General features: G+C 40.0%; 1 protein-coding gene across 1 annotated transcript in view; it reads right to left on the bottom strand.

Moving 5' to 3' along the window:
- Window positions 1-17,180, bottom strand: part of RERE (arginine-glutamic acid dipeptide repeats) — a 303,344-nt gene that overhangs the window by 224,638 nt on the left and 61,526 nt on the right. Inside the window, 1 exon segment of the mRNA XM_027564998.1 lies at window positions 3,214-3,284. Coding sequence (XP_027420799.1) covers window positions 3,214-3,284 — 71 coding nt within the window.

Genomic DNA, 17,180 nt, shown 5'->3' with positions numbered 1-17,180 from the left:
TATTTAATGAGTAACAGAAACTATTAGGAATCCACACAGAATTCCCATGCAGGATATTAAAAGAATGGCTTCAACCATTCATCTGGGAGTGAAGGATGAGGCAGGAAGCATGACTCTTAGAGGCAGATGAGGAACTCTGAGGGGTGACATTGAATGGAACCTACCAATCTCAATAATCTCCGTCCAGCATTCTCAAAATCTATGATTATTTCTAGACAGCAAAGCAATTCTACTATGCTAAGGCCTGGGTTCCTATAAGAATAGAATTTTATTGCTTTTTTTTGTAAAAGAAGGGAATCCTTCCTCCACATCAGTCCTACGAATGTTCTCCAACAAGGGCTGACATCCACTCTACCGCAGCTGTCGGTCCAGGCAGAACCCAAGACCCCTGAGGGGAGGACCTTTGCCTTACATTCCTCAGTCCCCTTATAGCTACGCTCAACAGAGAACACAAAGCAGGCTTGCCTGTCGAAGGCCCTGGCAATAACCCAGAACATCTGAACTCACCCTGGCACATAATGCCCCTGGGGATACCGACTGGCTTGGAACAAAACCCTCAGTGCACGCTCAGCCACATGGTGACAGAGAAAAGCTGGGGGAGTGCAGCAGAAGAAAAGGCTCGCCGCTGTGAGCCCAAGCTCTTTCCGATACGGTCAATGGAGAGCTCCTCCAGCTGGCCCAAGAAGGGGGCCCTACACTGAAAGAAAACAAGGAGGGTAATCTGAGACTCCAACAGGAAGAAGCACCAGTGCAGCAAGACTCAGGGAGAGAGCTCACTTTCTCTCTCTCTCTGCACAGCTACGCCAAACCTCTGCTTCAGCTTCCTCCCCTACAAAAGGCCTTCCCCCAGTGCCTCTGATGGTCCCCAAACACACCTTGTACTCAGAAACTCACCATGATAAAAGGACTGATTCTAATTTATGGTATAAACAAAGAAAGACATCTCTCAGTTAAACCTCAAATCCAAAAAAGATAAAATATGTAATTAATCAACAACATGTCAAAGCTGTTGGGTTATTCCTTTCCATGATTCCATCTGCCACGTGTGGCATTTGCTGTGCACAAAACCAACCCTGGTTTCTTCTTTGCAAAATCTTGCAAAGAAACAAAGCACATTTCCTTCTGTTCATCTTTTCGCCTATTAGTTGGGCAAGCGGAAGGAGAGAAAGTCTGTGATTATTCTCATCTGTGAGGTTATCTTTTCATAAGTGGTATTCAGAAACAAGGAAAGTGGGTAACCAGACAATAACTATATTTCTTCCAGAAGCACATATTTTCTTCATCATCCTTATTATTCTTACACAAAAACGATGAATATGTTCTGAATACAAAACTCAATCAGAAACACGTGACATAGCATACGTGACTTAGAAAAAGGCATCTAAACCCATAGCACCCCACTTTCCACATCATTTTAATGTGCTGCACTAGACCAATCCTGACAACAGAAGCCTCAGCTTTTATTGCTGTTAATACCCTGAGCAATTACTGTAGCTCAGCAGGAACCTCTGCCCCAAACAGCAGCTATCACACTGTAATCAGCATTTCATAAGAGACGCCGTTCAAACATGAAGGCACCTGCTAACGTGCAAAACGTATACAGAAGGGACTCAACTCTAACAGTTAAAAGAAAAATCTTTGCAATATGATTCCACAGCTATATCTTTTCCATGGTGCACTGGTGTTACACATTTGGTAAAAATCACACACAAAGACAATGAGCAGAGAGCAATGGCAGCACCACTAGCAAAAGCTAACTCCTCATGAAACAAGGCCACCGCCCAGATTCACAGATGTCGGTGCAGCATCTGTAAAAAAAATCTCTGGACGGCAACATATAATAAACAGCAGAGACCTCTAAAAATGGTAAAACCTCATGTTGACATAAACTCTGAACAGAAAGCATTTGATTTACAAGATTAAACTGCAAGGCCACCTTGTAAAACAACCAGAAGGTAAAAGAGATCTATGAAGAATAAAGAAATCTCAGACATAAATGGCCTGATTTACTTTGTTTTAAAGTAGCAAAACACATGTGTTACTCATGTGATAACTTTTGAATAAAGAAAAGTAAATGGCAGGCAACTTTTTAACTCAATAGGATATACTAATTGGACATTTGGAGTCATTCAAAATGTGTTATTTTTTTAAAAAAGAGATGCACAGTTCAGAATATTATTTTCCTTAGACTGAAATATCACGAACAATGTATGTCAGAGCACAAGTGTTATCAGAAGTCACAGAGGGGTTTGGAAATGTGGCGTTCACAGACACTGACGTGTATCTCTACAAAGCTAAACAACTGGCATGCCTCTAAACCTAAGAATGTACACAGTGGCTCATAACCTTCAAGTACAAGAATCCTTTCTTATCATGTTTCAAAAGATCCCCAAATTACAGTATTTCACATAACAATGGTTTGAGGAAAATACTAAACAATAATAGTGATTCTTAACTATGTCTTGTCATTAAATAAGTTAATTTTAAAAATCACAGAAGCATATTGATACATTTGAAAAGGAGTTATACAGACATGTGTAAGGTACATTTATTGAACATTGAGAATGTTTATTTACAGACCTCTGCAAACTCTCTATGAATATTGAAGGATCCAAAGTTCCCAGTCTGACAACCAGTGGACTGAAAGCAAGATTTCATTTCAGACAATCCCAGCACTTAAGCACTTGTAAAAGGTTTTCAGTGAGAAAGCAGTGTAGTTATTCCATCACCAGGCCAGGCTTCCTTTTCGCAACCCCCACTCCTGGGAGACTCCCCCAAAAAAGGTTCAAGATATTCTCCATATTTGCTTAACATACCTAAGAAAGTATGCCACAGAAAATCATAATCTCTGGCCCATTTACATCCTTTTTCTCTCCGCAATTCATCATGAAATCCCAAATTCACTTCACTTCAGGTTCTTCACAATGGCTGAGAAAAAAACTACTCAAGGTAATCTCTGAAATTGTTGTCAAAACAGTTACTAAAGGAATAAAAATTTCAGAAATATTTGTTTGCAGGATGAGCTTTCTAACATTAAATGTTACTAATACAAAGCTGCTTACTGCCTTATTGGAGTGTTGTAGTCACCAAGTGGTCAGCACTTTAGAGGTGAGCAGGTTACCAAGTCAACACGGAGAGAAGCAATCAACAGAGACAGCCGATGGAACTGGGAGAGCACAGAGCAGAATCAACAGCACGTGAAAAGATGCTTACCAGTTTGAAGTCTTGGATGCTACAGATGAAGTACGGTGTGTTGGGCCTCCGACTCTCGATATACACACAGTCTTTAAAAGAAAAAGAAAATTTTAAACAATGGCATTTACCTTTAAGGAAACAAAGACAGGGCCCATAAAGCCACTGCATAAATAAATAAATAAATAAATAACAAAGCACATACCTTTTACAGAAAAAATTTTAAAGGTGATATTAAATTACAAATAATTTTAAGCTAAAAGGAAACAGCTCTTGAGTTCTTTTTGATCACTTGCTGATGATTTAAAGAATTGGTAAAGCCTCAGTTATTGTTCCCAGCAGCCCTCAAGAAGGGGAGTGGGAATCCCATGGGATTATCCATAATCAGATGAAGAGACTTCGATAAAGGGAATTACTTACTCAAGTAATTACACGCCAAAACAAAATCGTGAATATCTTACTCAGACAGATGCTCCCCATCTTCACAAAGACAAACAGCTTTGCCAACTACTGCTTTATTTTTAATAAATATTTTGTGAGGAAATAAATGAAATATGTAAAAAAGACTACCTTGAACATGCTACTACAATAACCTTTTCACCCACACAAACAAAAGAGAAAACCATCTACTATCTCATGGGTAACTTTCTATTAAATTTTAACCTAAACATATTTTACTTTCTAATCATAAAGAAAACAAAGGCAGCCAATCAGAGATGGAATGAAGTAAACCAAATTAGATTTTCCTCAGGGAAGAAGATCACTTTCTTAAATTACATTTGACAAGGCAGTAGCTGAGTAATTATTTCTGATGCTCTCAACAGCTGGAGTCTAAAGGTTACTTTCTAAAATGACAGGCTAAGATATATTTGTTGTTTTAGAAGTAATGATTTTAGGGAAAGCAATACCTATAAAGGAATATAAAAACTCTCCACACTACAGCCCAAGATCATCATAAAGCACAGGACAGGAAAGTTTGTGTATTATTTACTGAGAAGTAATGGCATCTGCTGTCAATCACATTTTCCAGGGAGAGTGACCATAATGCCCACACTTAAAATGCCATGTTTTATCTTCCTCACGACCCGTCACAACAATGACTTAGAATTTTCTCAAACCAGGCAGATACCTCTATTTCTCCAGTTCATGCATGTGAAGAACACAACATACCCAGGCCCCCAAAAATCAAAGGTCTGGAGTCCCCAATCCAGTGGAAATCCTAGCCCCACCACAGGTACCAATAAGACCCACCAAGAGGTAGACCAGGAAGACAGAGGGGCACTTCCTTCCATGAAACTTTCTGAAAGACAGCAGGATTTTTGAGGCCCAGAATCATTACAGAAAAGGAAGAAATCTGAAAGTCAAACATTTAGGCATCCAGAATTTCCCAACTGATTTCTCTACTCAGATGTAGGCTCCAGAACAGCTATTCGATCTCTGAATGCACGTGAAATGGCAGTTCAGGAATGAACTGCTGACTGAGCTTTCTATCTTGCTCCAAAGTCCAGGATGCTGGGGAAAAAAAAAAGCTGCTCAATATTCAGACAACATCCACTATCATGCTAATCACCTGAAGGGATGAAGGGAATCCTTCCCACAGTGGTAAATATTTCTCTTCCTAATTCTAGTTTGGTATTCAAGTAAAAACTGAAGAAACCCATTCCTTAAACAAAAACTGTAGCTCCAACTTGGGCAAATTTGGGGACAATCCAAGGTCCTTAATTTCCATGTTCCAATCCTTGTTGTATCCACTTGCCAGCACTTCAAATCTCCAGATATCCATTATTTATTCACCTCACTCAATCTGAACACAGATCATAGCCCATACACCTTCTTCCTATCACCTATGGCCCACAAAGGAACTATTTTCGGTCTTTCATAACATAACACTGTCATGTATGCTCAGCGGCTCAGTCACGTCCGACTCTTTTCAACCCCCATGGAATGTAGTCCTCTAGGCTTCTCTCTGTCCATGGGATTCTCCAGGCAAGAATACTGGAGTGTCTATTTCCTTCTCCAGGGGATCTTCCCACCAAGGAATCGAACCCGAGTTTCCCGTTTCTCCTGCATTGGTGGGTGAATTCTTCTACCACTGCACCACCTGAGAAGTCCAACACTATCACACCTAGCTTCTAGTCACTGACTTCAAAACTAACAGGTCCCTTCCTGACGAATGATCTCCACTTTCGTAAAGCTCATGTGACAAAAAAGCTTGTTGCAGTCAATGCTCTGATCACATGTCACACCTTACCTTCCCTAGGCTTCACTGTTCAACTGCACCAAAGCCCACAGCCCGACCACATCAAACCCTCTTTATTATTTTATTCTTACAAGCACCTGCAGCCATATAATGAGTTACCTCCAGCAGCAGTGAATTCTCATAGCTCCTCTACAAAGAAATATCTCCTTACCCTGATAAAAAATTTCCTTAATATTGTATAAATATACTGACAATTTACATCCACTGTGTGGTCAGTTATTTGGCAGTCAAGATGGTCTACACTGTCCACTATCAATTTTGAGCTCAAAGAAACATACTCATTTCTGCATTCTCTGTACTCCCCCAAAGGACTGATGTCTGATACTGATGTTGGTAAGACTAGACAGAATCGAAGTAAATAACAGATAGTTAGATAATAAGGATTAAGAATAACTCTATTCTTTTTACACACAAAAAAAGCTTTAATATATATATATATTATAATCAACAGAATCATTATTACTATAAACCCTTTACTTATAAAGACATAAAGTAGCTATTAACATATATTTGGAGAAGGCAATGACAACCAGTACTCTTGCCTGGAAATTCCCATGGGCCGAGGAGCCTAGGAGGCTGCAGTCCATGGGGTCACGAAGAGTTGGACACAACTGAACAACTTCACTTTCACTTTTCACTTTCATGCATTGGAGAGGGAAATGGCAACCCACTCCAGTGTTTTTGCCTGGAGAATCCCAGGGACGGGAGAGCTTGGTGGGCTGCCGTCTATGGGGTCACACAGAGTCGGACACTACTGAAGCGACTTAGCAACAGCAACATATATTTAAAAAGCTTTCCAGAAGACGCGAGAAAATCTATATTCTTTCATTTTTCACTACAAAGATACATTCAGGAAAATGATTATCTGTAAATGTGTGTGTGCTCAGTTGTATCCGACTCTTTGCAACCCCATGGACTGCATCCCACAAGGCTTCTTTGTCTATGGGATTTCCTGGCAAGACTACTGGGGTGGGTTGCCATTTCCTGCTCCAGGAGATCTTCCCAACCCAGGGATCAAAAGGGCACCTCCTGCATTAGCAGGCAGACTCTTTACCACTGAGTAAACTGGGAAACCACATCTGTAAATATACCTGAGCATAAATCTGTTAGAGAAGGAAGGAACACACATGATGTGAAGGACAACTACTGATAACACTTCTCTGTGGTCTTACTGGAAGCTGCCCTGAGGAAGAGTGTTATATGGAATTTGCATATCAACACCTTATTACTAGATACAAAGTTACCTCTGTTTAAAAAGCTATCATGGCAAACCAAATTGATCCAAAAATTATAAATCCAGATATGAGATTTCAAACTACAAGGTAAGTTATATGTAAAACAGGTCATTGAATTCAGTTCAGTTGTGTCCGACTCCTTACGACCCCATCGACTGCAGCACACTAGGCTTCCCGGCGTCCATCAACAACTCCCAGTGCTTGCACAAACTCATGTCCATTGAGTTGGTGATGCTACCCAACCATTTCGTCCTCTATCATCCCTTTCTCCTCCTGCCTTCAATCTTTCACAGCATCAGGGTCTTTTCCAAGGAGTCAATGCTTTGCATCAGGTGGCCAAAATACTGGACCTTCAGCTTCAGCATCAGTCCTTCCAATGAATATTCAGGACTGATTTCCTTTAGGATTGACTGGTTTGATCTCCTTGCTATCCAAGGGACTCTCAAGAGTCCTCTCCAACATCACAGTTCAAAAGCATCAATTCTTCCATGCTCAGCTTTCTTTATGGTCCAACTCTCACATCCATACATGACTAATGGAAAAAACATAGCTTTGAATAGATGGACCTTTGTTGGCAAAATAATGTCTCTGCTTTTTAATATGCTATCTAGGTTGGTCATAGCTTTTATTCCAAGAAGCAAGTGTCTTTTCATTTCATGGCTGCAGTCACCACCTGCAGTGATTTTGGAGCCCAAGAAAATAAAGTCTCTGTTTCCATTGTTTCCCCATCTATTTGCCATGAAATGATGGGACCAGATACCATGATCTTAGTTTTCTGAATGTTGAGCTTTAAGCCAACTTTTTCACTCTCCTCTTTCACTTTCAACAAGAGGCTCTTTAGTTCTTTGCTTTCTGTCATAGGTTGGTATCATCTGCATATCTGAGGTTTTTGATATTTCTCCCTGCAATCTTGATTCCAGCTTGTGCTTCATCCAGCCCAGCATTTCACATGATGTATTCTGCATATAAGTTAAATAAGCAGGGTGACAATATATAGCCTTGACATACTCCTTTCCCAATTTTGAACCAGTCTAATTGTCTATGGCCAGTTCTAACTGTTGCTTCTTGACCTGCCAATAGGTTTCCCAGGAGGCAGGTAAGGCGATCTGGTATTCCCATGGCTTTAAGAATCTTCCACAGTTTTATGTGATCCACACAGTCAAAGGCTTTAGCGTAGTCAATGAAACAGAAGTAGATACTTTTTTGGAATTCTCTTGCTTTTTCTATGATCCAACAGATGCTGGCAATTTGATCTCAGCTGGAAAGAATATAATCAATCTGACTTCGGTATTGATCATCTGGTGATGTCCATGTATAGAGTCATCTCCTGTGTTGTGGAAGAGGGTGTTTGCTATGACCAGTGCATTCTCTTAGCAAAACTCTGTTAGCCTTTGCTCTGCTTCACTTTGTACTCCAAGGCCAAACTTGCCTGTTACTCCAGGTATCTCTTGACTTCCTACTTTTGCATTCCAGTCCCCTATGATGAAACAGACAGCTTTTTTTGCTGTTCTAGAAGGTCTTGTAGGTCTTCAGAGAACCGTGAAAACCTTCATATCAACTTCAGCTTCTTCGGCATTAGTGGTTGGGGCACTAGACTGGATTATTGTGATAATGAATGATTCGCCTTGGAAACGAACAGAGATCACCGTCATTCTTGAAATTCTTAAAATTTCAAGTACTGCATTTCAGACTCTTTTGTTGACTATGAGGGCTACTCTATTTCTTCTAAAGGATCCTTACCCACAGTAGTAGATATAATGGTCATCTAAATTAAATTCGCCCATTGCACTCCATTTTAGTTCACTGATTCCTGTGTGACCACTTCCAATTTACCTTGATTCATGGATCTAACATTCCAGGTTCCTATGCAATACTGTTCTTTACAGCATCAGACTTCCATCACCAGTCCCATCCACAACTGGGCACTGTTTTTGCTTTGGCTCAGACTCTTCATTCTTCCTGAAGCTATTTCTCCACCCTTCTCTAGTAGCATATTGGGCACCTATAAACCTGGGGAGGTCATGAACAGAACCCCATACTGTTTGTGGGGTTATCAAGGCAAGAATACCGAAGTGGTTTGCCATTCCCTTCTCCAGTGGACCACATTTGATCTCTATCAGTATTTTGAAACTTATATGTGAAAAAGATTGAGAATATCTTCAAAATTATCCTCGAAACTGACAAAACTTAAGAGATTACTTACATAAATGATAACACACAGAATGACCAAAGTCAGAAGTCATTAAATTCCTGACATGAACTAAAAATTTTAACACCATGTCAAACTTACCATATGGATGGGGGGAAAATACACCGCTTTGATCTGACTTTTCTAAGTCATTTTAAAAATAAAAGCATGAAAAATTATTGTTTTAAATTTTTAATTTTTAAAATTTTTCTTTCTAACCCTTCCAGTAAAAAGGAGAATCCAACTACAAGAGAATATATTCTAAGAAGCAATTTGGAATTTAAAAATTAAAAGAATATCTGACTCTTTGCAACGCTCCTCAGCTCACAGGATTCTCCAAATAAGAACAGTGGAGTGGATTGCTATACCCTCCTACAGAGGATCTTCCTGACTCAGGGACTGAACCCACATCTCTTATGTCTCCTCCATTGGTAGGCAGGTTCTTTACCACCAGTGCCACCTGGAAATCCTTCAAATAAGGTTAAAAAAGGCCAAATAATTCAGAAGTATTTCCCAACTGTCTCATTAATTAAGCAGCTATTTAAGAAAGTAAATTTATATATGTGTTTACAGTTAACACAAAAATAAAGTGGTTTTATTTGGGAAGGAAATGATGAGAACGTAAGTCAATAGCAACGCTAAAATCTCAGTTGAATATACGCCCAGTAACCTTTTACAGCCAAAATGATTTGCCAAAAATTTTCATGTAATTTATGAGAGTGTGGATTGTCTGAAGCTGGTTATAAAACTGGTTTCACTCTGTTGGATCAATGATCCTCAACCTGAAAATTCCCCATGGTCAACACAAGTACTGTAAAAAGAATAATAATAAAAAAAGAACCTTTAAAGAAGAAAAAGCAAGCTAGCAATTCTGAAAGAACTGAGCAAAACTGATGCGATCCATTAAGTGCATAACGCACATTTTCAAAACTGCCCAGATGAAAATGCATATTTACCAGATTGAGCTAACAGCTGCTGCAGGGCAAATGTATATATATTTTTAATCTTAAAATCAGCAAGCCTGAAACAGGCCAGAAAAAAATGAGTGACACTGTTACCATCAATATCAATTATTCCAAACAACACATGATAACAAATTCTTCTCTTTACTAGAGGGTGTCTGGAAATGAAACCATGGGTCGAGGTTAAGATTTATTTTCTAACATGCAGCCTCTGCCTGGAAATTGATCACACGACCAAGTGACCTCAAATCCTGTGTCCATGATTTGGGCAATGATATTGAACTGGGCGATTCTGGCCATCTTTCACAACCTCAACATAGCTTTGTGTCCAAGAATCTCTTGTGCCATCTGCAAACAGTACAGCATTTGCTAAGCTGGAGAAGGAAGTCAGCCAATACTCAAAGGCAGATTCTAAAGGCAAACAAAGTTCTCTCTGCTTTTTCAACCCTCACTAAATCAGCAGGTCTACGAAAATAGAGCAAGAGTAGGGTCCTCTCAAGGGTAAAAACCACAGCCTGAAGCATCAGGCAGTTTGTCATCCTGAAACACAAAGAACCTGCCAGCATCCTTCTTGACAGCCTCCTCACAAGCACAGTGGACACTGCTCATGCAACGGGCACGCAGAGGGCAAGGCTCAGACTGGGGCTCCGGCCCAGGGAAGAAATATTTTCCCAGAGAGGGAAGTTCTCCCTGTTAACCTTTGAAATACCTTCTCACCCCTCTGTGAAGCATGACAATGCCACCCTAAATAATTTCCAAAAGAAAACCTTTCCTTATAAAGAATATGCATGAACAAAGCCTTTCTCACCGACAAATTCCCGAGACCCCAGCTAGGTGGCACAGCAGTGGCCAAGGAAATTGACCCTTGGGACTGCTTAGCTCTCTGGCTCTCCCCTCCTTTTACACAAGATTCCTCCACCCCACACACTCTGAACCACTCCATCAGCCAAAAGCGGTGGGTCTAACACTGCAAAATAAAGTCCACAAGCATCTTGCTAGTTAATATGGATGTTTCCAAATCTCCCACATACACAAGTGTGTGTGTTTGTACACCCACACCCATGAAACAACTATGAAACCCCAAGACCCAAACCCCAATCCCAGCATACTATGTAGCCTCCTTCAGAGCCTCTCATCTTGGTCCCCTAGTCAAACCTGCCACCATACTTCACCTCTATAAACAATATACTGCCTTCAGTATGATAAACACTTAAAAACTATAGAGGAATAAATGAATTGAATGAAAATATTAAAACAGAAAAGAAGCTATATTAGATCCTAGCAATAAAACTATGCTCTTAAGCAATATCAACATAAACGATGCTGTTTTCTAATAAAACTTCTCTAAGAAATAACTCAATTGCAGGATGACCTACTTATAGCTTTCTGCTAGATTCTTTTGTGGGGAAGGAATACTAGCATTGTCTGGGAATAGTGGAGAACTTAAAAAGGAAAAGGAAATAAAAACTGGGAAAACAGCACCTCTGTTAAAAGGAAATCTTGTTAGTCATTACCCTTACCCTATGTTTGACCCTGAAAAGAGTCACCAAAATTGGCTTAATAACATCTTCTTAAAGATTCTAAGATCTCAGGTAACACATATCCTTGGTTCTTTCCTTTTCAAATTCCATGTATTCATTTGTCTACAAATTTCCAACCAGAACTACAAAGCTTACACAGATTTTTGTCTAAAAACAACACTGTATACATCTAGCCAATATTTACCTGTCTTTATCCTCACTGCTAACAGGAAATTAAACTGAGAAAAATCAAGCTGGCAGGCAGGAGGGGGTAGCGAAGCAGGTCAAAACAAACTAATCTCAAATTTGTTTAGATTTTCAATTTCACTCTCTCTCTTCTTCTCTAGGAGTTAGAAAATCTAAAGCATCAAAAGCTTAACGACTGATTCGAGACAATTATCTTTCTAACACTAAGAAGTAACGTTGATTGTTCTGGAATAACTGCTGTTGCAAGACCTCACCCCATTCCCAAATCAAACCCATGCAACTTGGACTTGAAAATTCTGTAAAACAAGAAAAAAAGCAAGATGATCCTGCCAACAGCAGAAATCTTATTAGTTATTCTGATATGCTAAATAAAAGCCATGGTTTGACACTCTTACTACTGAAGTAAAGAATATTTTAAGCACTCTCATCACTACATTTTATTCCAAAAGTGTTCCTTAAAAGCCCTCCTTGTGACCCATACTGAATCCCTACTATGTAAAAGACTCTAGCCAGCCTTACATCAAACTCCAGTTAAATGATGAGGATCTCTTTAGTGCACGTGTAAAGAGCTTAGGTGCTGGAGGAGAACACAGGAAATCTAGAAGAAGGGGAAAGGCGTGCAGGGTTGGGAGGAGGGGGTGTCCCTTTTCAAAACCAGTGAGGGACATCTGCCTCATGAAGCAGTGTCTGGGGGCAGCAGAGATGCAGGGAAAGGAATTTCAAGACCACTCGCATTCTTGCTGCTCCCCGACCCCAGTACCCTTTCTATTGCTTGAGAAGGCAGGTAACAAGTCTATTCACGCCAATTCAATGAACCCTGTCAAAAATAAATTCTGCTATAAAATCCCTATTAAGCAGAGGATGACTGCTGGTGGAAATGTCCTTACCATAAAGATTACAACTAAAATGTGGCTGAAATACATACATTTAAGAAACTGACACAGAGAGACGAACACTTTCAGGAGCTCTATGCCTAGCATTCACAGGAAAAAATAGCCAGTGACAGGTAGGCTGGAGTGAAGATGCTTCTCTTCCCATATGGCTGACAACAAACCAATTGCTAGTCTGATCTGCTGGGGTCACATCCTGCAGAGGATTTCAAGCAACATTGCTCCTTTTCAGAAAGCAATGAGCTGGGAGTCTAGGCTTTACAATAAATGGTTCAACCAATTTGCAGTGCTCACTGGAAATACACAGGAGAATTCACAATGCCTGGCTATAACTCTTATTTGGCAAATGATTTTATTATAAACTGGTATCATAGTGAATCCATTTTCTTTACGGGTTTTCTGCTACTGTTTAATGGACTGTCAGTATAATTTAGATTTCATCAATTTAAACTCATTCAAGCCTGGCTCCTGATTGTACAGTAAATGGAACATATTTCTACTCAACGAAATTAATGACAGTTAATTGTAGTCTGCAGTTCCCAATTTTGTAAAAGCAACTGTTCCACAATTCAAGCATCAAGCTACAAAATTTCCCACACCAATTATTCTTTGTACTTTATAGGCATCTACATCTTATAAGCCCTCTTGGTAAGACTAATATATGTGTTTTTTTAATATTTCTTCCCTCTCAAATATTTACTACCAACTTTCCAGAAAGAGTTAGGACCTAAATTATAACTAAAGACTAGGGAAATGAAAGTTTATCAGTCTCAACAGAGAGATGCTCAATTATTACAGATTTAAGCTAGCAAAACTGAAGATTAAAATTTTCTACCTTATATATTCCTTTGCAAACTGCTGGACGATTTTCTTACATATTTCAAATCAGTCACAATGCCAACAATAAGTGAAATTTATTAAAAGAAGGCTAAACTTACCATATGGATTTAGACATATAAATAATGCACACAGTGCACAGTGATAAATACCATTACTGAACTGATACTCTGTTTAACAGAAATTTACTTCTGAGCTTTATTAACCAGATAACACAACAGTCCCATGAGTGATTTTTCTTTTTGACTTGTCTTTCACCTAAGCACCCACATAGCTGTGTAAGAGATGTTTAAAAGAGAAAAACCATGCAAAAAAGCACCTTCAGAAAAACTTATCAAATCAAAACCCACACAGTAATAAGGCAAGCATCGAGACTCTGCTGCCCCAAAACCATAAACACCAGGGTCACAGAGTGCCAGACTGCAACTCACACAAAAACAAGAGAAGGAAAACCACAAGCTATCCTTTTCAGTCCTTTTTTCAGCTCAATGTCTACATCTGCTCAGCTGGTTTTTAATTCTCCTATAACTATGTTACAATCATGCCCCATCCTCAGGCTACTGCCCCTATTAGAGGTGCTTAACTGCAATTCCATCCAACCTCAAGCCCCAAATCAAGATTCCCATGGTCCTTCATGTCCTCCCCAATTCAGGTGGTAATGCCCACTTACTGCCTGTTTCTGACAAAGACCGTCACTTAAATGAGTGTAATTTCTCCCCATAAAATGAAGGATCAGGGACTAGCATCCTGTCTCCTTTCGGGTCTTGCCTTTTCTTACCTCCACAACACCTTGCAAAGTTAAACAAGTGTGCTCTCCCATTATCAGCTGATTAGTAGAGCACTCAATACCACAGCTGACATCTAACAAACCCCAGGAAATTCCACTAGCTTACCCAAAGACTATTACCATTTCAGCAGGCCTCAAATTTAATCATTTGCTTTGATTTATAAAGACTCCTATGGGCAAGTGAAGCCTGTTCCCTGACTTTCTTCTGCTACCCATACCTCTTCCCTTTCTCCCTTAAATCATTACAGCTTTCATGTGGGGTTTTACTGCAGTTACTATTGGTTGGTCATGTGTTTCTTCAAAAATTAAAGTCAAAGACTGAAGATACTTTAAGAATAATTTAAACTAGTCACTTTCATGTGACTGAAATACTGAGACCTCATATTTTCATTAAAGATCTTTAACTCACTGTGAATTATAAAGAGCATTTTACAAGTATTCAACAGGTATTGGGTGGGGGAGAGTTTCACCTATGTGACAATTTCTAATTATCACCTCAGCATTCTACATGTAATAATTCTGCTTTATAACAATATATATCATTATTAGGCTAAAAAGTATTGTGGGGAGGGTATTGGCAGGATCTCGCCTGGCAATCTGCCATCCACCTGTCACTTTTATCATCAAAACTAGCAAAGATCTGAGCAAGGTGGCAGGATTTACAGTATCTAAATACCTCTTGATTCCTGAAATGAGAGGAGAGATTTCATTTATTGTTCAAGACGTAAGCAGCTCTGGATGCTCCATATGAAACTGTACTCAACACACTTCAGCAAATGAGTGCAGCTGCTCTGGGCCAATGTAACACTTAATGAGAGTTGTGCTTTTTGTAATTTGTACCTTGAAAAAAATCATGTTCTGAAACATCTGCTGAGACAAAATAAATCAGAACTTTGTGGGGGAAGGGGCACAGATGAAGACTTCTTCATTTTACCCAAAGTTGGGTTGTGTGTATGCATGCTCAGTCGTGTCTGACTATTTGTAACCCTATGGTCTGTAGCCCGCCAGGCTCCTCTGTCCATGGGATTTCCCAGGCAAGAACACTGGAGTGGGTTGCCATTTCCTCCTCCAGGGGTCTTCCGGACTCAGGGATCCAACCTGGATCTCTTGCAATGCAGGTGGATTTTTTACCTCTTGAGTCATTGTGGCTTCCTTGGTAGTGCAACAGTAAAGAATCTGTTTGCCAATGCAGGGGACATGGGTTCGATCCCTGAGTAGGGAAGACCCCTGGAGGAGGAAATGGCAACCCACTCCAGTACTCTTGCCCGGAAAATCCCATGGACAGAGGAGCCTGGTGGGCTACAGCCCATGGAGTCACATAGAGTCAGACATGACTTATTGACTGAGTGTGCACACACGCTCTCTACCAGGCTCTTCCCCCAGGGATCTCCTTAAGCTAGTTGAACCAAAGTGGCAACAGGCAAATCTTGTCAAGATTACATAAAGCTAAGAAAAGAAGATAAACATACTCTAAGGGAAGAAAATCATAAACTCATAATACATTCTCACAGACTTACTGGCACCACCTGCTAAGCACTACAGATACTGAGGTGAATAAAAACACTATCCTTCCCTTAACATATTCACCATCTAATATTAGAACTAGTGAAAGTGAAAGTTGCTCAGTCTTGTTTGACTCTTTGCGACCCCATGGAATACAGTCCATGGAATTCTCCAGGCCAGAATACTGGAGTGGGTAGCCTTTCCCTTCTCCAGAGGATCTTCCCAACCCAGGGATCGAACCCAGGTCTACTGCATTGCAGGTGGATTCCTTACCAGATGAGTCACAAGGGAAGCTCAAGAATACTAGAGTGGGTAGCCTATCCCTTCAGCAGATCTTCCCAACCCAGGAATTGAACTAGGGTCTCCTGCACTGCAGGCTGATTCTTTACCAACTGAGCTATCAGGGAAGCCCATTAGAGCTAGACATCAAAACAAATAATTTTATGTCTTTGATAATTTTAATTGTGCTTGTTTCTTACTCCCAGTAACAAAGACTGCAAGCTGTGTATAATTTCATTCTTGCCTTCCTCCTAAAGAAGAGCTGATGTTTAATAGGCCAATTGCCTCTCAGAAAAAAGATCACATTTGCAAGCTTCCCTTAAAGTTGGTATGGTCACATGACTAGATTCTGGTCATGGGCTATAAGCAGGCACAGTGTTTCAACTTCTGGAAACTGAATCCTGAAAAGAGGAGCCACTTCTCTTCTTAGTCTTCCTGGTGGCCTGAATACAAATACACCATCTTAAGGTGGAGCACAAGATGGATCACAAGATGACATGGGAACAGAGGCCACTCAGAATGGAGAAGCCAATTCTTTGACGTATCTAAAGAACCAGACCAAAAATTCACTAGTTCACAATTCAGCACTTCCAGCCACTGTACACAAGTATCTCTAAATTATTTTGAAATTATCTCTAAATTATTATATATTCATGAGGAACTCTCAGGCAGTCCAGTGGTTTCACTGCCAAGGGCCCAGGTTCAATCCCTGGTTGGGGAACTAAGATCCCACAATCCATGTAATGCAGCCAAAAACAAAACAAGTAAAAGAATGTCAAAAAATATAAATAAATGAACTACATTCATGAACAGAGTGACATCTAAAACAATGATTTAGGGGAAATATTCTAATTTTTTTAAATAAGGAAAGCTAGGAAGAAACAGATAACCCCAGCAAATGTATAGAAACACAACACTTAATACTCTTGCTAGAATGACTCAAATAGCCTGAATGGACAGCATAAACGATTACGTTCCAGTGGGATTACGAATCAGGTCCTAGAGGCAGATGACATAAAGCAGAACAAAGCCCACAGCTGCGGCCCTAAAAAGACTTCTCAACTAAGGCAAGTTCTCAGCATGACGCTACCCCAAGGAATCACAAGTAGTAATAAAAGATCATTGCTTCTCCTACAAGATGACCGGCATTTTCTGTGGAGGGCAGATTCATGGTGTCCTAAAGCCACCATTCAGGCCCCCTCCTTTCTCTTCCACTTTGATTTTAGGACTTCTTTAAAGAGAATATGCGGCTGCTCCTCCAACAAAAATACAAGGACCACTGATAACCAAATTTTCTGGAACACTATATAATTTATAAAA

Source organism: Bos indicus x Bos taurus, chromosome 16, assembly GCF_003369695.1.
Source record: "Bos indicus x Bos taurus breed Angus x Brahman F1 hybrid chromosome 16, Bos_hybrid_MaternalHap_v2.0, whole genome shotgun sequence".
Taxonomy (NCBI): domain Eukaryota; kingdom Metazoa; phylum Chordata; class Mammalia; order Artiodactyla; family Bovidae; genus Bos; species Bos indicus x Bos taurus.
Note: the sequence above shows the minus strand (reverse complement) of the source record. Positions and strands in the feature narration are given on the sequence as shown.